The sequence below is a fragment of the Pristiophorus japonicus genome, chromosome 7 (assembly GCF_044704955.1).
Source record: "Pristiophorus japonicus isolate sPriJap1 chromosome 7, sPriJap1.hap1, whole genome shotgun sequence".
Classification (NCBI taxonomy): domain Eukaryota; kingdom Metazoa; phylum Chordata; class Chondrichthyes; family Pristiophoridae; genus Pristiophorus; species Pristiophorus japonicus.
In genome coordinates this window covers 60,645,725-60,661,458 of record NC_091983.1, presented here as the reverse complement: position 1 = coordinate 60,661,458, position 15,734 = coordinate 60,645,725, and the positions used below count along the sequence as shown (strand labels likewise).

At 42.7% G+C, this 15,734-nt stretch overlaps 1 protein-coding gene across 2 annotated transcripts in view; it reads left to right on the top strand.

Annotated features, from left to right (window-relative positions):
* The window catches only part of nol10 (nucleolar protein 10), a 102,146-nt gene that overhangs the window by 10,828 nt on the left and 75,584 nt on the right, over nt 1-15,734 (top strand). For both annotated transcript variants that reach the window (XM_070884985.1, XM_070884986.1), the window contains exons 2-3: nt 11,023-11,068; nt 15,541-15,639. In XM_070884985.1, the coding sequence (XP_070741086.1) occupies nt 11,023-11,068; nt 15,541-15,639 (145 nt within the window). The remainder of the gene's footprint in view (nt 1-11,022; nt 11,069-15,540; nt 15,640-15,734) is intronic.

Below are 15,734 nucleotides of genomic sequence, written 5' to 3'. Positions count from 1 at the left end.
CATCCCGGCTGGTAGGGTCAGCCTCGTCTATAGCCTAGCGCACCATAACTCCCAAATCTTTAGTGTGGTGGGGAGGTAATACTTCACGAGTAATATGTGGTGCCACCGTTGGGGGCTGTCCATCTGCCTTCCCTTCCGGTCCAGTCACTCTAGCCCTTAATAGAATTTCCTTCACTTCCCCTTCATGATCCTGATAAAAGTTCTGCAGGTCCTGATTCTTTCCACTGGGATCGTATGCTAGGGTCACGTGATAGGGTGCCTGCGGCAGGTCCAGAGACCACCATTGAGGGGTTCTAGTGGTATAATACTGCTGCTTAAGGGTTCCCTGTTTTACAATAATCTCCACACTCCAAATGCAACTGGAATTTGCAGAGGAGGTCTCTAGCCATCAAGTTACAGTCCAGATTGGTTGTGATAACAAATCGATGTTCCACCGATTCTTCCTGGTAACCCACTTTAACCGGTTCTGACACCGAGAATGTAGAGACTTGTCCCAGGAATCCTGACAGTCCCTGTGTTTCAGTGGAGGCGGGGAGTTTAAGCTTTGATTGTACAGAAGACATGAAGGCTCCCGTATCTATCAAGAAGGGTTGCCACTCATTCCGAATTTTTAACAATATCATCGGTTTGCCATCCGGGGAGGGTCCCTGCACAATCAAGCTACGTAGTCAATACGAATATTCGGGGGACGGTTGGCCAAGGGGTTGTTCTGGGAGAAGTTAGTGTAAGATCCCTGTCCTCTTCCCCCCCTTGCCCCCCTCCTCTTCCTTTTTCGTGCTGACGGGACAATTTCTATTCCAATGTCCTTCTTGCCCACAAATAAAGCATCCATCTCGTCTTTCCCAGCCCCGATCTCTTCCCATACCAGGCCGGGGACAGTAGGGCGGTCCGTAATTAGCAGGGCCCGGGCCGTTTTGGTGTTTAGTGTAACCGTATCCTTGCTTATCTACCCAACCCTGCATGCAATATTGCGGTTCCATCTGGTATCCCCTTAGGTTGGGTTTTGGTCCTTCCACCCGAGGCGGCTCTTCCTTTCTAGTCACGTATTCAGTCTTGACCCAGGTTGGGGGCGCACCTCCCCCGTCTCCTTTCTTTTCCTGCCAATAATATTTAACCGCCCTTTCCATCTGGGCTTTACTGTTATCTGCCCAATTCATATTATTTGTCCGGATAGCGTGAGCAATTGAATAGGGCAGGCACTGAAGTAGGATAGCGCAGAATTGAGGAGAATCCTCTCCTGCCCTGAAGGCATTATCTCCTGATTGACTTCCATATATTTCAATAAATCTTTTAATGAATTCATCGGCAGTTTCTTCTCGTTTGGGTTTAGTTTCTAATACTGCGGCCATACTGATGGGCTTCTGAAGGGTCGTGGTGAGAGCATTAAAGATCGCGTTTAGGCGATCCTGGACCTAGTTAGGGTGAGCAACTAACAATGCATCATGAGTAGCACGTCCTAGGTGAGTTAGAAATCGGGCATGCTCAGTTGGGCTCAGGGTTTGCTTTACCAGGGCCCACAGGTCCCTTGATTCTGCATTATATCCATGCATGTCGAGGTCACTCCGTGAAATCGGAGGTCAGGGTTAAGTTGGGTTTGTGGATCCCTTTCAGCTTATTTATCTTAGCCTTGTAACTCTTCAATTTGTTTTGTTTGAGTATCTATTTCTTTATTGTATCAGGCAAGTATTATTACATAAGCTAGTTCTGTTTTTATTTTTATTCTGATTATCGCACCATTCCTCTGTTAGGTGAGTCTTTTTTCTATTAAGAAATCCAAATTAATAATGTTCAGTATGAAACGGCTGTCAATGGAAAGGGTTAACTCCTTTACAGGTTTGTAAGAAGACCTGATGTCATTACGTGACTTCACGTAACCATCTGAAAAAAAATCTTTTCATCAGGAAATACAGCATTTGATTAAACTCCAATATTTTTTAACTTCTTATTCAAGTACTTGCCAAAGATATTTTTTTAATTGATTTAAAACGAGACCACACATTTTTAATAGCTATTTGTTTACTGAAATTCAATTTCATCATCAGCCTCGGTCAATGCAAAGCCAACCATTTTAACTACGCAGTCTATCGATACCTTTCTCAGAGGTCCCAGTGGAACTCTGAGTACGTTTCTCGTACATGCACTCTTTCTTTAAGACGTCTATGGTTTTTAATATGTCCTCCTCCTGTCAATGAAAGCCCTAATTTAATGGAGTTTTTCTGCCAACTCGACAGGAGTGATTTTTTTAGACTGCAGTGGAATTTTTCTCATAATTTAAAATCTCAGAACACATTTTTTTTTCCAGCACCTATTTAGTACGTTACGTCTTTTTTTTCCCGTCTTTTCCATAACTAGAGGGAAGTCTGGCACGTAGACTGTGGACTGCTTTTCGTTATCTCAATTGTTCCAGCCTCAAGGTCGTGTTATTTAATATAATTTTTTTTTTTGAATCCTTTTGAATCCATCTCAGTATTTTCTGCGCCTTCTCTGAATATCTCAAAATCCCGATTCAAACTTTGTAATTCAATAAGGTTCACACTCTTAAACTTCCCACATACAGGACAACACTACGAAGGGTTAAAAAAAACTTTCATTCTATTTGAAAAAGTGGGTGGAGCTAAAACAAACCACAACTCCTCGGTTTCCCACAGTAAAAATCACACAAGCATTTCTCACTTAAAACAGATGTTCACAAGAGTCTCTCTTCTTTCCTATTAATTGTTCTGGCCGGCTCTATTTTTGGATCCATGACCTTTCAGGGAATTCGTAGTTTTATCTAAATTACCCATCCTGTGTCGCCGCACGTTGGAGCAGGGTCCTAATTAGTCCTGATTGTCTCCACGTCGCTCCGTGGTAATTTCAGTTATCTTACCCAGAGCCTAGGCGGACCAAGTGATATACAAGATCGACGCCGTACCTGGCGTAAGTACAATTTAAAATTTACACAGTCCCGCGTAGTCCTACGGCTTAATTTTACGTAATTCCCTAACCTCCGCGTTTCCCTACGCGGCTCGCGCGATTCTCTCTCTGCGTTGCTGCGCGGTTTTACTTGGGCCTCGAACCCAGGCAGGTTCTGGGCCTCGAACCCAGGCAGACTTACCTATTCTAACCTATCTTTCCGAGTCGCCACTTGGTTTGCGTCACCGTGCAATTTCCCTATCTCTATCCCTATTCTAAGTTTGAAAGGTATTCACCAGATTGTCCTGGATCTCGTTCAGACACTACCTAAGAACCAGCGAGTGGCTAAACTTTCCTCAGACTTTTGAAACCGGGGGAAACTGGAGTAGTATTGAAAGTATACTTACTCCAGTGGCCACTTTCCCCTCGTCTCGTCCAAGGCTAGTCTGGCTCTTAATTCGCAAGTTTTCGGCAGTCGTCCGTTGAGATCCCACTTCTGACATCAAATGTTGATTTCTTGATTCTTTTCCCTCAATCTGGTTCAGTGAAATCACTGAGTCGAATACCGATTGTGCTTTAAACAAAGCAAGCTTTTATTTAAAAAGCAAATCCCGATTGGGGACCTTATCAGACAGAAGGAATGCAACTCTGATAGATCGCACTCACTTCCTACGGAAAAAGTGACGTTACATTGTAAAGGGACGACGGTTATACATTTTCGGCAAAAGATAACAAGATAGGGCTAGAGTGACATCCTAGTTCAGCCTTTCCCTTTTGATCCCTCTTTCCCTTTGTCCACTCATAAGCCGACCTAAGTATGGTCTGATTTTAAACAAAGACCTTCTCTTAATGTTTCAGGTTAATAACATGATTTAATAAGACCTTGAGGTTTTTCTGCAAGCTGTGGGTTTTGTTTCAATATGTGTTAGTGTTGTAACATTTTGCAGTCTCGAGTCTGAGATGTCATGGCTATTCCTCCATGAATTCTTTGTTAGCTTATACTGTCCATATATAATTCCCACGTTCTCAACTTCTCGACTTTAATGTCTGTATACATTTAATATCCATGTTCAGTATGCATTCTCACTGGAACAGCTTGGCTAGAGGCGAGGCTAATTCTGGAGCAGAAGTCTTCAGCACGACAGCTGGGATATTGCCACCTCATTTTTAGGTACGCCTGGTGCTGCTCCTGACATGCTTTTTTGCACTCCTCATTGAACCCTGGCTTGATGGTGACGGTAGAGTGAGGGATATGCTGGGCCATGAAGTTACAGATTGTGGTGGAATACAATTCTGCTGCTGCTGATGGCCCAAAGCACCTTATGGATGCTCAGTTTTGATCTGTTCCTGAATCTATCTCATTTAGCACGGTGGTGGTGCAACACAACACGATGGAGGGTGTCTTCACTGTGAAGACGGGACTTCGTCTCCACATTGACTGCGCGGTGATAACTGCTACCAATGCTGTCATGGACAGATACATCTGCGACAAGTAGCTTGGGGAGGACGAGGTCAAGTAGGTTTTTCCCTCATTGGTTCTCTCACCACCTACTGCAAGCCCAGTCTGGCAACTGCGTCCTTCAGGGCTCAGTCAGTAATGATGCTACCGAGCCACTCTTGGTGATGGACATTGAAGTCCCTCACCCAAAGTACATTCTGTGCCCTTGCTACTCTTGATGCTTCTTCCAAGTGGTGTTCGACATGGAGGAGCACTGATTCATCAGCTGAATGAGGGAGGGCGGTAGGTGCTAATCAGTAGGAGGTTTCCTTGCCCATGCTTGACCTAAAACCATGAGACTTCATGGGGTCCGGAGTCAATGTTGAGGGCTCCCAGAGCCGCTACCTCCCGACTGCATGCCACTGTGCTGCCACCTCTGGTGGATCGGTCCTGCTGGTGGAACAGGACATACCCACAAACCTGGGACATTGGCTGAAAGGTATGATTCTGTGAATATGACTGTCGGGCTGTTACTTGACTAATCTGTGGGACAGCTCTCCCAATTTTTGCACAAGTCCCCAGTTGTTATTGAGGAGGACTTTGCAAGGTTGAGTGGGCTGGCTGTGCCGTTGTCCTGTCTAGTGCCGAGGTCAATGCCAGGTGATCTGTCCAGGTTTATTCTTATTTTTAGTAGCGGTTTGTTACAACTGAGTGGCTTGCTAGGCCATTTCAGAGGGCGGTTAAGAGTCAACCATATTGCTGTGGATCTGGAGTCACCTATAGGCCAGACCGGGTAAGGGCAGCAGATTTTCTTCCCTAAAAGACATTAGTGAACCAGATGGATTTTTACGACAATCTGATAGTTTCATGGTCACCATTACTGACACGAGCTTTTTATTCCAGTTTTATTTAATTAAGTGAATTTAAATTCCACAGTTGCCGTAGTGGGATTTCAACTTGCGTTTCTGGATCATTAGTCCAGGCCTATGGATTACTCATCCAGCAATATAACCACAATAATACTGTTGATTGATTGTCCCCATATAATACCACTTTCACATTAGTGGGCACTGAAACCCATTTCACCTTGACTTGAAAGTAGCAGTGCAACTGCACCCTTAAGCAACTGTTATTTTTAACTTTTGCTTTGATGTAAAGCAGCAGTATAATTATGGAGTCTGGTCACAATCTGATTCTTCAGTGAAGCAAAGAGTTGTGCAACTACCTCTAGTTAGGTAGTGTTTTTTTAAAAATAAGAAAAATGCTTTGCAGCAGGATAATATAACTCCAGCTCCATCTTATCTACGTTGGGGAAAAGCTGGCAGGAGAGGGAATTCCTACCAAAGCATAAACTTTATTTCATCACTTGCAGCTTCAGTATTATGTGAAGCCGTCTGCTAATCAGTAGGAATTTGTAACCCTATTTGGCTACATTAAAAAAACAATCTTTTCTTCTGGACTCAATGCACTAGACAGCCAAGTAAAAGTACTGCATTTGAGGAAGGCCTGCATTATGGTACAACCCACCCTCGCCAACTTTGAGGAGCTCTGGCTGATTGTCAGCCCTGTATCAGGTTATGACCATATCAGTACCACTGGTGTTGCTAACATACAAACCAAACCCTCTTGCTGTGCCTCAGGACTCTAGAATCTTCAAGGTTTGCATACAGTACTGACACTAGAGTACTAATGAGGAAGCCTCGTATACCAATTCTCCTGTTTGCAAAATGATCTCATACAGTGTCATCACCTAGAGAGCTGTCCCTTTCAAATTTATATTGGGCCATAATTTACCATTACAGGGCATCTAATGGTGCCTACCATTAGACTTGTTCTTGCATGTTTACATTTTTTTTTTAAATTTGCATGGCAAGTTTCTAAAAGTGCAAGCTGATCGTCACAGTGAGGGAAACTGGGCATCTGACACCTGAGTAAACAAGGAAAGCAACTGTGTATCTCCTTAACCAATCAGATTGAAGGATTGTGAAATTAGCAGTGCAAGGACTAAGAAGGAACTATAAATTAGAATGGGTGAATTCAATGTCAAATCAGGTACAGAAAGAGCAACTTTTGGATATTTGAGTTTAACTGCACATCTGCCCCTCGCCTGAAGTTGCTGTACCATATGTGCATAAATAGCGGCAAGCGCCAGTAGCCTCATCGTTATTTTGATAGCAAATTACTTTTCCCATTTGGGTTTTATTTGCCAATTCAAAGCAGATTTAATAGTGCACATGTATTGAGAAGCTGCAATAAAGCTTAGCCCAAAACTGGCAAGTTTTGTTTGTTGTTAGCTGAACATAAGAAATAGGAACAGGAGTAGGCCATACGGCCCCTCGAGCCTGCTCCGCCATTCAATAAGCTCATGGCTGATCTGATCATGAACTCAGCTCTGCTTCCCCGCCCGCTCCCCATAACCCCTTATCGTTTATTATCTATTTCTGTCTATTTCGATCTCAAATTTATTCAATGTCCCAGCTTCCGCATCTCTGAGGCAGCGAATTCCACAGATTTATAACCCTCAGAGAAGCACTTTCTCCTTGTCTCAGTTTTAAATGGGCGGCCCCTTATTCTAAGATCATGTCCACTAGTTCTAGTCACCCCCATCAGTGGAAACATCCTCTTTGCATCCACCCTGTCAAACAAAATGAATAACACCAGCAGTGGTTTTGTTTTATTTTCAAAAGGCAATCTGTTGTAACAGATTCCAAGATGATTGGATGTATAAATTAGCCACGTGTATAGTTTAAAGACTTGCATTTATTTACATAGTGCCACATCTGCATCCAGTATCGCAAAGCGCTTTCCATAGAGAATTACTTTACCCTGAATTGTATGGTTGTTTTATTTTAAAAGTCAAAAAAGGAACCAACGCTCAATAAAACTGCTCTATGGTACAGGTACAGTACTACCCTGAAGGTTTAGTGAGTTTCAGATTTGATTGCTGGCCTGAGCTGAGTTACTTTGATTTCAACAAGAGTTGCAATAGCAGAGCTAGAATTGGCTTCAGCATCTGTGGATCAGGAAGGGGAAAGTCAGCCAGAAATCTCGTTCAATTGGCTATTTTAAGAATCTAACAATGCCTAAAACAAGAAAAGATGTGTCTGCCTATCAAGTCCACTTTTTCTACAGTCCATGCATGGCTACCTCAATCATAGATCCCCAATGAAACAAATCCATTAATATCTTTGTAATCCTCCATCTACTTTCTCAACTGGTATTGACCCGGTGCCTTTTATGGAATAATTTTACCTGGTATTAACTACTTTTCTTAATCTCTTCCACATAGCCACTATCTTGTGTGGGTGGAGGAATTCTTCTCATCTTCCAAAATTTGCCAGCTACCAGTTTGTCAAAACTAAATAGCTTACCTCAATTTTAACAAAAATTTAAAAGCTCTCCCCAAATCTTTACTGCAGCAAAAACATTTTTCGTAACTTAGTTCCCTAAAGCTTAGAATCATCTCTGTCACTTTTCTCTCAGATCGTTTGATATTTCTTTATCTAAACCGCACGCCATGCTCCAAATATATCCTAATGTACATCCACGAGGAGAAAAAATATGGCAGTTTTTTTTAAACAAACATTAATCCTGTATATCAGTAATTTTGTTCTTCCTCTGTGGTTATTTTTGTGTTTTCACCCATCGTATTACAGGTTTCTTCAAGTTTTAATTTTTTCCGCTGATTATGAAGATGTTCTACGCAATCTCAGAATAAACAAAATTACAATACAGCTGCCCAGACATTTCTTTGCTCACCCCACTTACATATTACTAAAAATGAAATTAGCCAAGTAATAAATATACAAACATTTTTACCCACCACCTTCCATTAACTCTGATGCATGAACATCCTGGATTTGGGATACACCCACCTCCTGTTTACTTCATGATCCCCACCTGGTCAGCACATTGCTCAAGTTTGGACAGCCAGTATAAACAAACCAAATGTGCAGGAGTCCTATCTACAATACCTAGCAACCACCACATGGCCAGGACTTCAATGCAAGAAAGGAATTAGCTTATTGACTCCTATAATCTACAATAAATAGCCTTAATATACTAATGTGCAGCAGCCTTCTGATGAATATATTTATTTCCGCTGTGGTATGGCCTAGGTAGAGGAAGGAGAGAGGGACCAAAAGGCAGATGCTGTGTGGTAGAGGGAGAGAAAGAGGTGATCTTGAGTTGAAAGAATGAGACCCCCATTAGGAAAAGACTCTGTTTGGGGTTGGAAGGTTTGAGAGTCCCTCTCAATGACACGGTTGTGGGGGAGAGCAAGCGAGAGATAGATATGCATTGATCATATGCAGGGGAGAAGAGAAGTCCCCTTTTGGGGGTGGGGGGGTGTTGGTGGGCAAAGATCCTGTTGAGGAGAGAAAGGGAATGTGATAACCTATTATGGAAGAGAAGGAAACAAATTCTGGCTCAGTGGGAGTGGTGAGGATGATCTGTCATGACTTAGTCACGAGATTCACCGCTTGAAAATACTTTTACATTTTCATCTAAACCCCTAATGAGATCATTTTTTCAATTATTAAAAATACCTAGTTTAATATTTTTCCATTAAGTACAGTTATACTGTAACATGTGAAATTCTGTGCATCATTCAATGATTACAAATTTTGACCACAGCTTGGCATTTGACAATATCCTGTTGCACATCTCCAATATTTGTCTTTAATATCTCTCAACATTTTTTATTTCCCCCCTCCTCCCCAACTGCAGCATTGAGTTTATATTGCTTTCCATATCCATTGTAATATGTTTATGCGGTATTTAGAGGAGCATATGTTGAGACAATAGATTTGTTTGTCATTGTCCATTATTGATATTGCTTACAAATGAAACTCTTGGTTTATTGGGCCCAAGTTTCCACATGATAAAAAACGGGCGCCCCTCTGAGCTGGGCACCCGTTTTTTGCGCCTAAAACGGCGGCGGAAAAAAAACGAGCGATTCTGGAGCGCTTTGCAGCTCCTTGTCTGCTTGGCGCGGCGCCCAGGGGGGCGGAGCCTACACTCGCGCCGATTTTGTACGTGGGAGGGGGTGGGTACTATTTAAATTAGGTTTTTTCCTGCTGGCAACGCTGCACATGCGCGTTGGAGCATTCGCGCATGCTCAATGTGAAAAAAACATTGGCACTCGGCCATTTTTGTAGTTGTTTAGTTTTTGAACATTTTTTAATAAAAGTACATTGCCATCAGCACAGAGGCTTCTTGTAGCAGTGAGAAGGGTGCAGGAAGCCTCAAAGTTGAGGCAGCCGTTTCCTGACGACCTCCCCCTTTTGCCGTCGGGAAATGGCTCCTCAATTTCTCAGGCTTCCCGCATTCGGTTGGCTCCCTCATTTTGTGAGGCTTGCTGCACCATTCTTCCTGGCTGAAGCACTTTCACACAGGCAGCAAGATGGTTTATTTAATCTTTTATTTGCTTATAAATGTTTATTCAGGTTGGATTTATTTGTATAAGTATAAATAAGGATTGATTGTAGAATTTAATGAGTTCCCTCCTCCCCCCCCCCCACCTCGTTCTGGACGCCTGATTTGTAACCTGCGCCTGATTTTTTAATGTGTAGAACAGGTTTTTTTCAGTTCTACAAAAATCTGCACTTGCTCCATTCTACTTTTGTTTGGAGTACATTTTCACTGTGGAAACTTTCAAATCAGGTGTCAGTGGCTGGACACGCCCCCTTTTTGAAGAAAAAATTCTGTTCCAAAGTAGAACTGTTCTACCTGACTAGAACTGCAGAAAAAAAAATGTGGAGAATTGCAAATTCTAAGATAGTCCGTTCTCCACCAGTTGCTCCTAAAAATCAGGCGCAAATCATGTGGAAACTTGGGCCCGATGTGTGGGGCTGAGGGGAGGGTTATGAGATTGGTGATTTTCTGGAGTCTACATTTGGGGTGGAATTGAGTTGAGTTATTAATCTGTAGCACATTGGAGGAAATAATGTCATATAGGCCTTCAAGAAGGTAATATTTCCTGAGCTTTAGGCTAACATTGCACATCACTCACTTTGACTAATCTATAACTAGTAAGGATGTTTCTTTTTTCTAGATGTTAAATTAAACACTTGGCTCAGTTGGATATGTTTTAACTGTTGCATCATAAATTTTGAATGCTGCATAAAGTAGCATGTAGCTGTTTAGTTTCCTTCAAAATTCAATGGAGTAATAAATGTCATTTAGGTCAAAATACTCTCCGGCACTGAGAGAGACCTTGGACAGTTGGAATGGTACTCTTTAAAAATTTGAGTAAGTTCTTGCTTGTGAAGTGCTGAGTAGTTAACCATTTGATCATTGGAACTTTAAAAAAAAATCTGCCTAGCATGTGCAAAATATTTGCAATACCAAGTGTGCGGAGATGCAGTTATAGAAAGAAACAAAGTTAGGTGTGCGCTTGACATTTCTATAGGGCGGTGAAGGCTTTACAAAACATGTAGCTCTAGTGATGCATCTCCACATGGGCTACTACTATATGGTTGCCAAAGCTTTTAAAATTAGCTACAATCAAGTCCTGTATTTGTATTGTTTTTTGTAACTTTTCAGAAGTTGACTATTTTAATAACTTTTGTAGAATGATCCATGTGGCCAGGTGATTATGTAGTCACATCACCTCCCAACAACTCCAAATATCTATTGTCTGAACTGGAACTGCAGCTTGATTTATTTTAGTTTTATTTTCGTTTCAGTGGCTATCAGATAGAAAAAAGAGAACTTTACAGAAGAATGATGTTGGTGAGTACAAGATTCGGACCTCATTTTTAATCATAACTCATTGAATTGTGATTTTAATGTAATGTTTTAGAGCGATGGCTTTTTTTCTGTCACACATGGCAGTGCTTTTATACATGACTGTTTTTAATCTGCTTCTATGACATTGCTTATGGAGAGTCTGAGATCAGACAGGTCTGGAACCTGTTTGTGATGTTCATTGCCCTTTAAGGCCCAATGCTTAAGTACTTCCTTTGGGGAAGGAGTCTAAATCTGCTTTCCAGCTCTTGGTCCGTAGCCTTATAGGTTATGGCACTTCAGGTACAAATCCAAGTACTTTTTAAATGTGATGCATGTTTATGCCTCTACCACCCTTTTAGGTAGTGAGTTCAGATCCCCACCACCCTCCAGGTGAAAAGTTCCCCTCTAATCCCTCTGCCAATTACTTTAAATCTATGGCCCCTGGTTATAGACCTCTCTGCTAGGGGAATTTTGTCCTTCTTATCCATTCTATCTAGTCCCCTCAATTTTATACACCTCAATTAAGTCTCCCCTCAGACTCCTCTGTTTCAAAGAAAACAACCTCAGCCTACCCAATTTTTCCTCACAACTAAAATTCTCCAGTCCTGGCAACATCCTCCTTAAATCTCCTCTGTATCCTATCTAGTGCAATCACATCTTTCCTGTAATGTAGTGACCAGAACTGTACGCAGTACTCTAGCTGCGGCCTAACTAGTGTTTTATCCAGTTCAAGCATAACCTCCCTGCTCTTGTATGTTATGTATCGGCTAATAAAGGAATGTATCCCATAAGCCTTCTTAACTACCTTATCTACCTGTCCTGATACCATCAGGGATCTGTGGACATGCACTCCATGGTCCAGAAAAGGCGGTTGGAGCCTTCCTGCGGGTGGATGCCTCCGACCCAAGTTTTTTCCGAAAGTACCTGGTGGTCCAGGAGGAACGTAGATTTGCGCTCCAACGCCTCCATTCACAGTCCAGCGTATGGGCCCACGTATTCCAGGAGTGTATGTGAAGCCTGAGATCACGCGGGCCGAACCAACCAATGAAAATGGCATGTCCCCATTCACAGTAATGGTGATCTTCGTTTGTACGGAGATGACCATTTCTGTGAATGGGGATACCCCTCAAAACACACCAGTGTTTTATACAGTTCAAGCATAACTTCTCTGCTCTTGCATTTATTAGCCGAGGCATAGAATACAAGTATTCCTTATGTCGCCTTAACCACCTTATCTAGTGCAATCACATCCTTCCTATAATACAACAACCAGAACTGCACGCAGTACTCCAGCTGTGGCCTAACCAGAGTATTATACAATTTAAGCATAACCTCCCTACTTGTGTATTCTATGCCTCGGCCAATAAAGACAAGCGTTCCGTATGCCGCCTTAACCACATTATCTACCTGGCCTGCAACCTTCGTTTGGTTTGGTGTTTGTCAGGTCCTGCTGGTGCCTTGGATACAACACTGGTATAGTCAACACCAATTCAGCATAACTAAAATGTCACTGACTCAAGATTAAAAACCTTACACACCTTTTTGATACTGTGAGATACAGAACTCACTCATATTTGTAGCACAGGCTACTGTATAATATTTGCAATGCTATTTACCCACCATTTTTTGTTCTTTCTGCTCAAAGCCCTTCAATGCCAGTTATTTACCTTACTAAATTTACTTTAATTTTAACTCTCATAAAGAATTACCAGGATCTGAGTAAATAGCAGTGGGTGGAATAGGGCATAGGGCTGATGCACAGGGTGGGAGAGGGAAAGACAGATTTGAAAGAGTGGAACAAAGCAGGATCAGGAGATTCCGGAGTGGCAGGGGGCTCTAGTTCGGAGTTACCTTTTAAACCGTCCTGCAATTCATCATCCAACAGAAGAATGTTCCATGTTCCTGTGAAAATCTTTAAAATACCTCTATGTATAAAGTGTGCCCTCATTCTTCTCCTGACAGTTAGGTCCCAGGGTAGACAATCGTTCCTCATAACTCAGCCCTCTAGGTTTAGGAATCATCCTTCTCTGTATTTTCTCCAATATTATACCCATTGCCTGTAACACAAAGATCAAAATAAGCATAATGCATGCGATGCAGCCACACCAAGCCAGATCAACTAATGATGTGTTTCTCCTAAATCAATCACTTGAACCATCTATCTAGCCTATTCCTAAATATTGACATGGTCTCTACTTCAGTGATTAATGACCCCCCCCACCCCATCTCCGTGGTTTTTTTTTTTAAAAGCTTCTCTTGCTCTCTGTCCTAAATTTATTACATTTAATCTTGTATCATTGTTCTTGATCCCTCAATCACTGGATTCTATACATGGTCACCATTCTATATCTATTATTCTCATCCCTTCATAATTTTTAATGCTGTTAAATCACCCCATAATCTCCTGAACCCCAATTTTTCAAGTAATCTTCCTACCAGGCAACATCATCATGGATTTCAATTGCCTCAAATCCTTCCTAAAGTGTGGAATCCAAAACTGCACACCGTATCCAGCTGTGGCCCTACTAAAGTTTCACATAGATTCACTATTCTGCCTCCAGTTCTGTATTCTATACTTCTTGCCATAAAACCCATTCATGGTCATTTCTTAGTATCTTTGTTGGGTCTTTAATTTCTAAGTATGCCTAAAATCTTGAGTGGACAGACTATTCTAGAAAATTGGCTTTGGGCCCCGACTTCGTGAAAACGTGAACCACAACACTGAAATTTAGAAGTAAAAGGAGCATACGAAATTGGTCCTCTTGTGTCATCGGGATGTGACCGGCATGCTGGGGGGCGCCAGTTGTGCTCCAACAGGCAGTACGCTGGTCAGGAAGAGAATAAAGATCGACTGTCAGGGATGCCGGCAGTGGCCCACACTACAAAAGTAGAGCTCCTCCTGGCGATCACTGATTTGGCTACTCTGCACCTGTGAAAACTTACCACAATGTGCACGCGCATGCTGCGATCAGGCGCAAACCGGTTTGGGAATAGGGCTGAAATAGGCAATGGGCGTAACGACTGTTTCGGGTGGGTATCCTGGATGATTACAGGGCACCCTGACCAGTATGGCATGTTGTCATCATCATCATCATAGGTGGTCCCTCGAACGAGGATGACTTGCTTCCACGAATTCGTGGGTGTTTCGATGAAGGACCCGATGTTCCAGTCCAGAACTCAAATTGAGGGGGGTGGAAGATGCCTGTGCGTGAATTTTCTTTTAACGTGTGATGACCGTTGCACACCAGCCAGCACGCTGGCTTGACAGAGCTAGGTCTTGGTCTAGTGGCAAGGATTAACCAAGACGACTGGTGACCTGTTCTGCTGCATGGACCTAGCGCGCGCACACATCGCAGTGTGGGCTGGCCCGTGCTGCCCCGGACCCTCTGCTCTTCTGGGCCCCGAAACCTCATCTGTCGCACTTCTGTCACAATCTCTCGCCGCTCCTCCGCCATAAACATTCACCGCATCTCGCCACAAACACTCGGCGCTTACCCGCCCCAGCCTTCCCACTCCTCTGTACGTGGGCCCTGCCGATATTCCTGCCCACACTCCAAAACGGCGAGCAGGGTTTTGATGACGTCACCCAGTCGCCCATCTCAAAATCCTTGGAGCAGCTCGCGCTGGAGGCTGAAGTGGTACGCCGTTCCAACTCTTTTATAGCCCGACCTGCGGAGCTGTTCTCTCGCAGGCCGGGGGGCCACGATGTAGTATATGTAGTACATACCTGGCATGGAAGACCACATGCGTGCAGTATTGGACCTTCACTGCCTGTTTTTCTCCTGACGTGCAGGCGATGCGCAATCCAATTTCTAGGCCACTGTCTTTCTCTCGATTGTCACAAACCAGTGCATTTCTGCTAAGGGGCTACCAACCGTCCTGGTCTGTAAGTTAATCCACTCCTTATGGAAGGTGCTTCATGTGGGAACACCATATATTCTCACTGCCTGAATCAGGGGAATGTTTTGGTCCTATTTTGACCTAGTTAGCTGCAGAACCTCCAATGATGGCTGAGCAAACCACCACACTTCTGATTTAATATGGGTAGGAGTTGCACACGTTATGCGATTTTGTTTCAGTTTTGTATACTTTTAACAATACAAGCATAATTTTATCTGTTCTGATGTCTGAGCAAAAGGAACATTAGAATTATTTTTTGTAACAATAAAGGAAATGAACGTCTGTCCTTCCCTCCATCTTTTATCCAACCTTGATGAAGAGTGGGATTTGCAAGCAACTGCAAATCTACAGAAAAACTTCCCAACAGCAATAATCCTCTTATTAATATCAGAATGTGATTGTTTACAGAAATTAGACCAGATGGCAGTAAAAGGTCTGCCTTGCAGCTTCATTTTAGCAGCAGAATAATGCATTGTGTGCTATATGATAACACTCCTTATAAACCAACAGTGCTCGGGGAGATCAGCTGGTTGATGACTGGGAGTAAAAAAACAAGTATTTTTTTTTCTCTCTAGATATACGACGAAGAATTGAGCTTATCCAAGACTTTGAGATGCCTACAGTTAGTACTACCATTAAAGTTTCAAGAGATGGCCAGTATATCATTGCAACTGGTAAATTAAATGGCTGTTTTATATGAACTTGTTTCATTATCATTGTCGTCTTTCAACTTGGTTTACAAAACCCTCTTATGATGCACAGTATATAA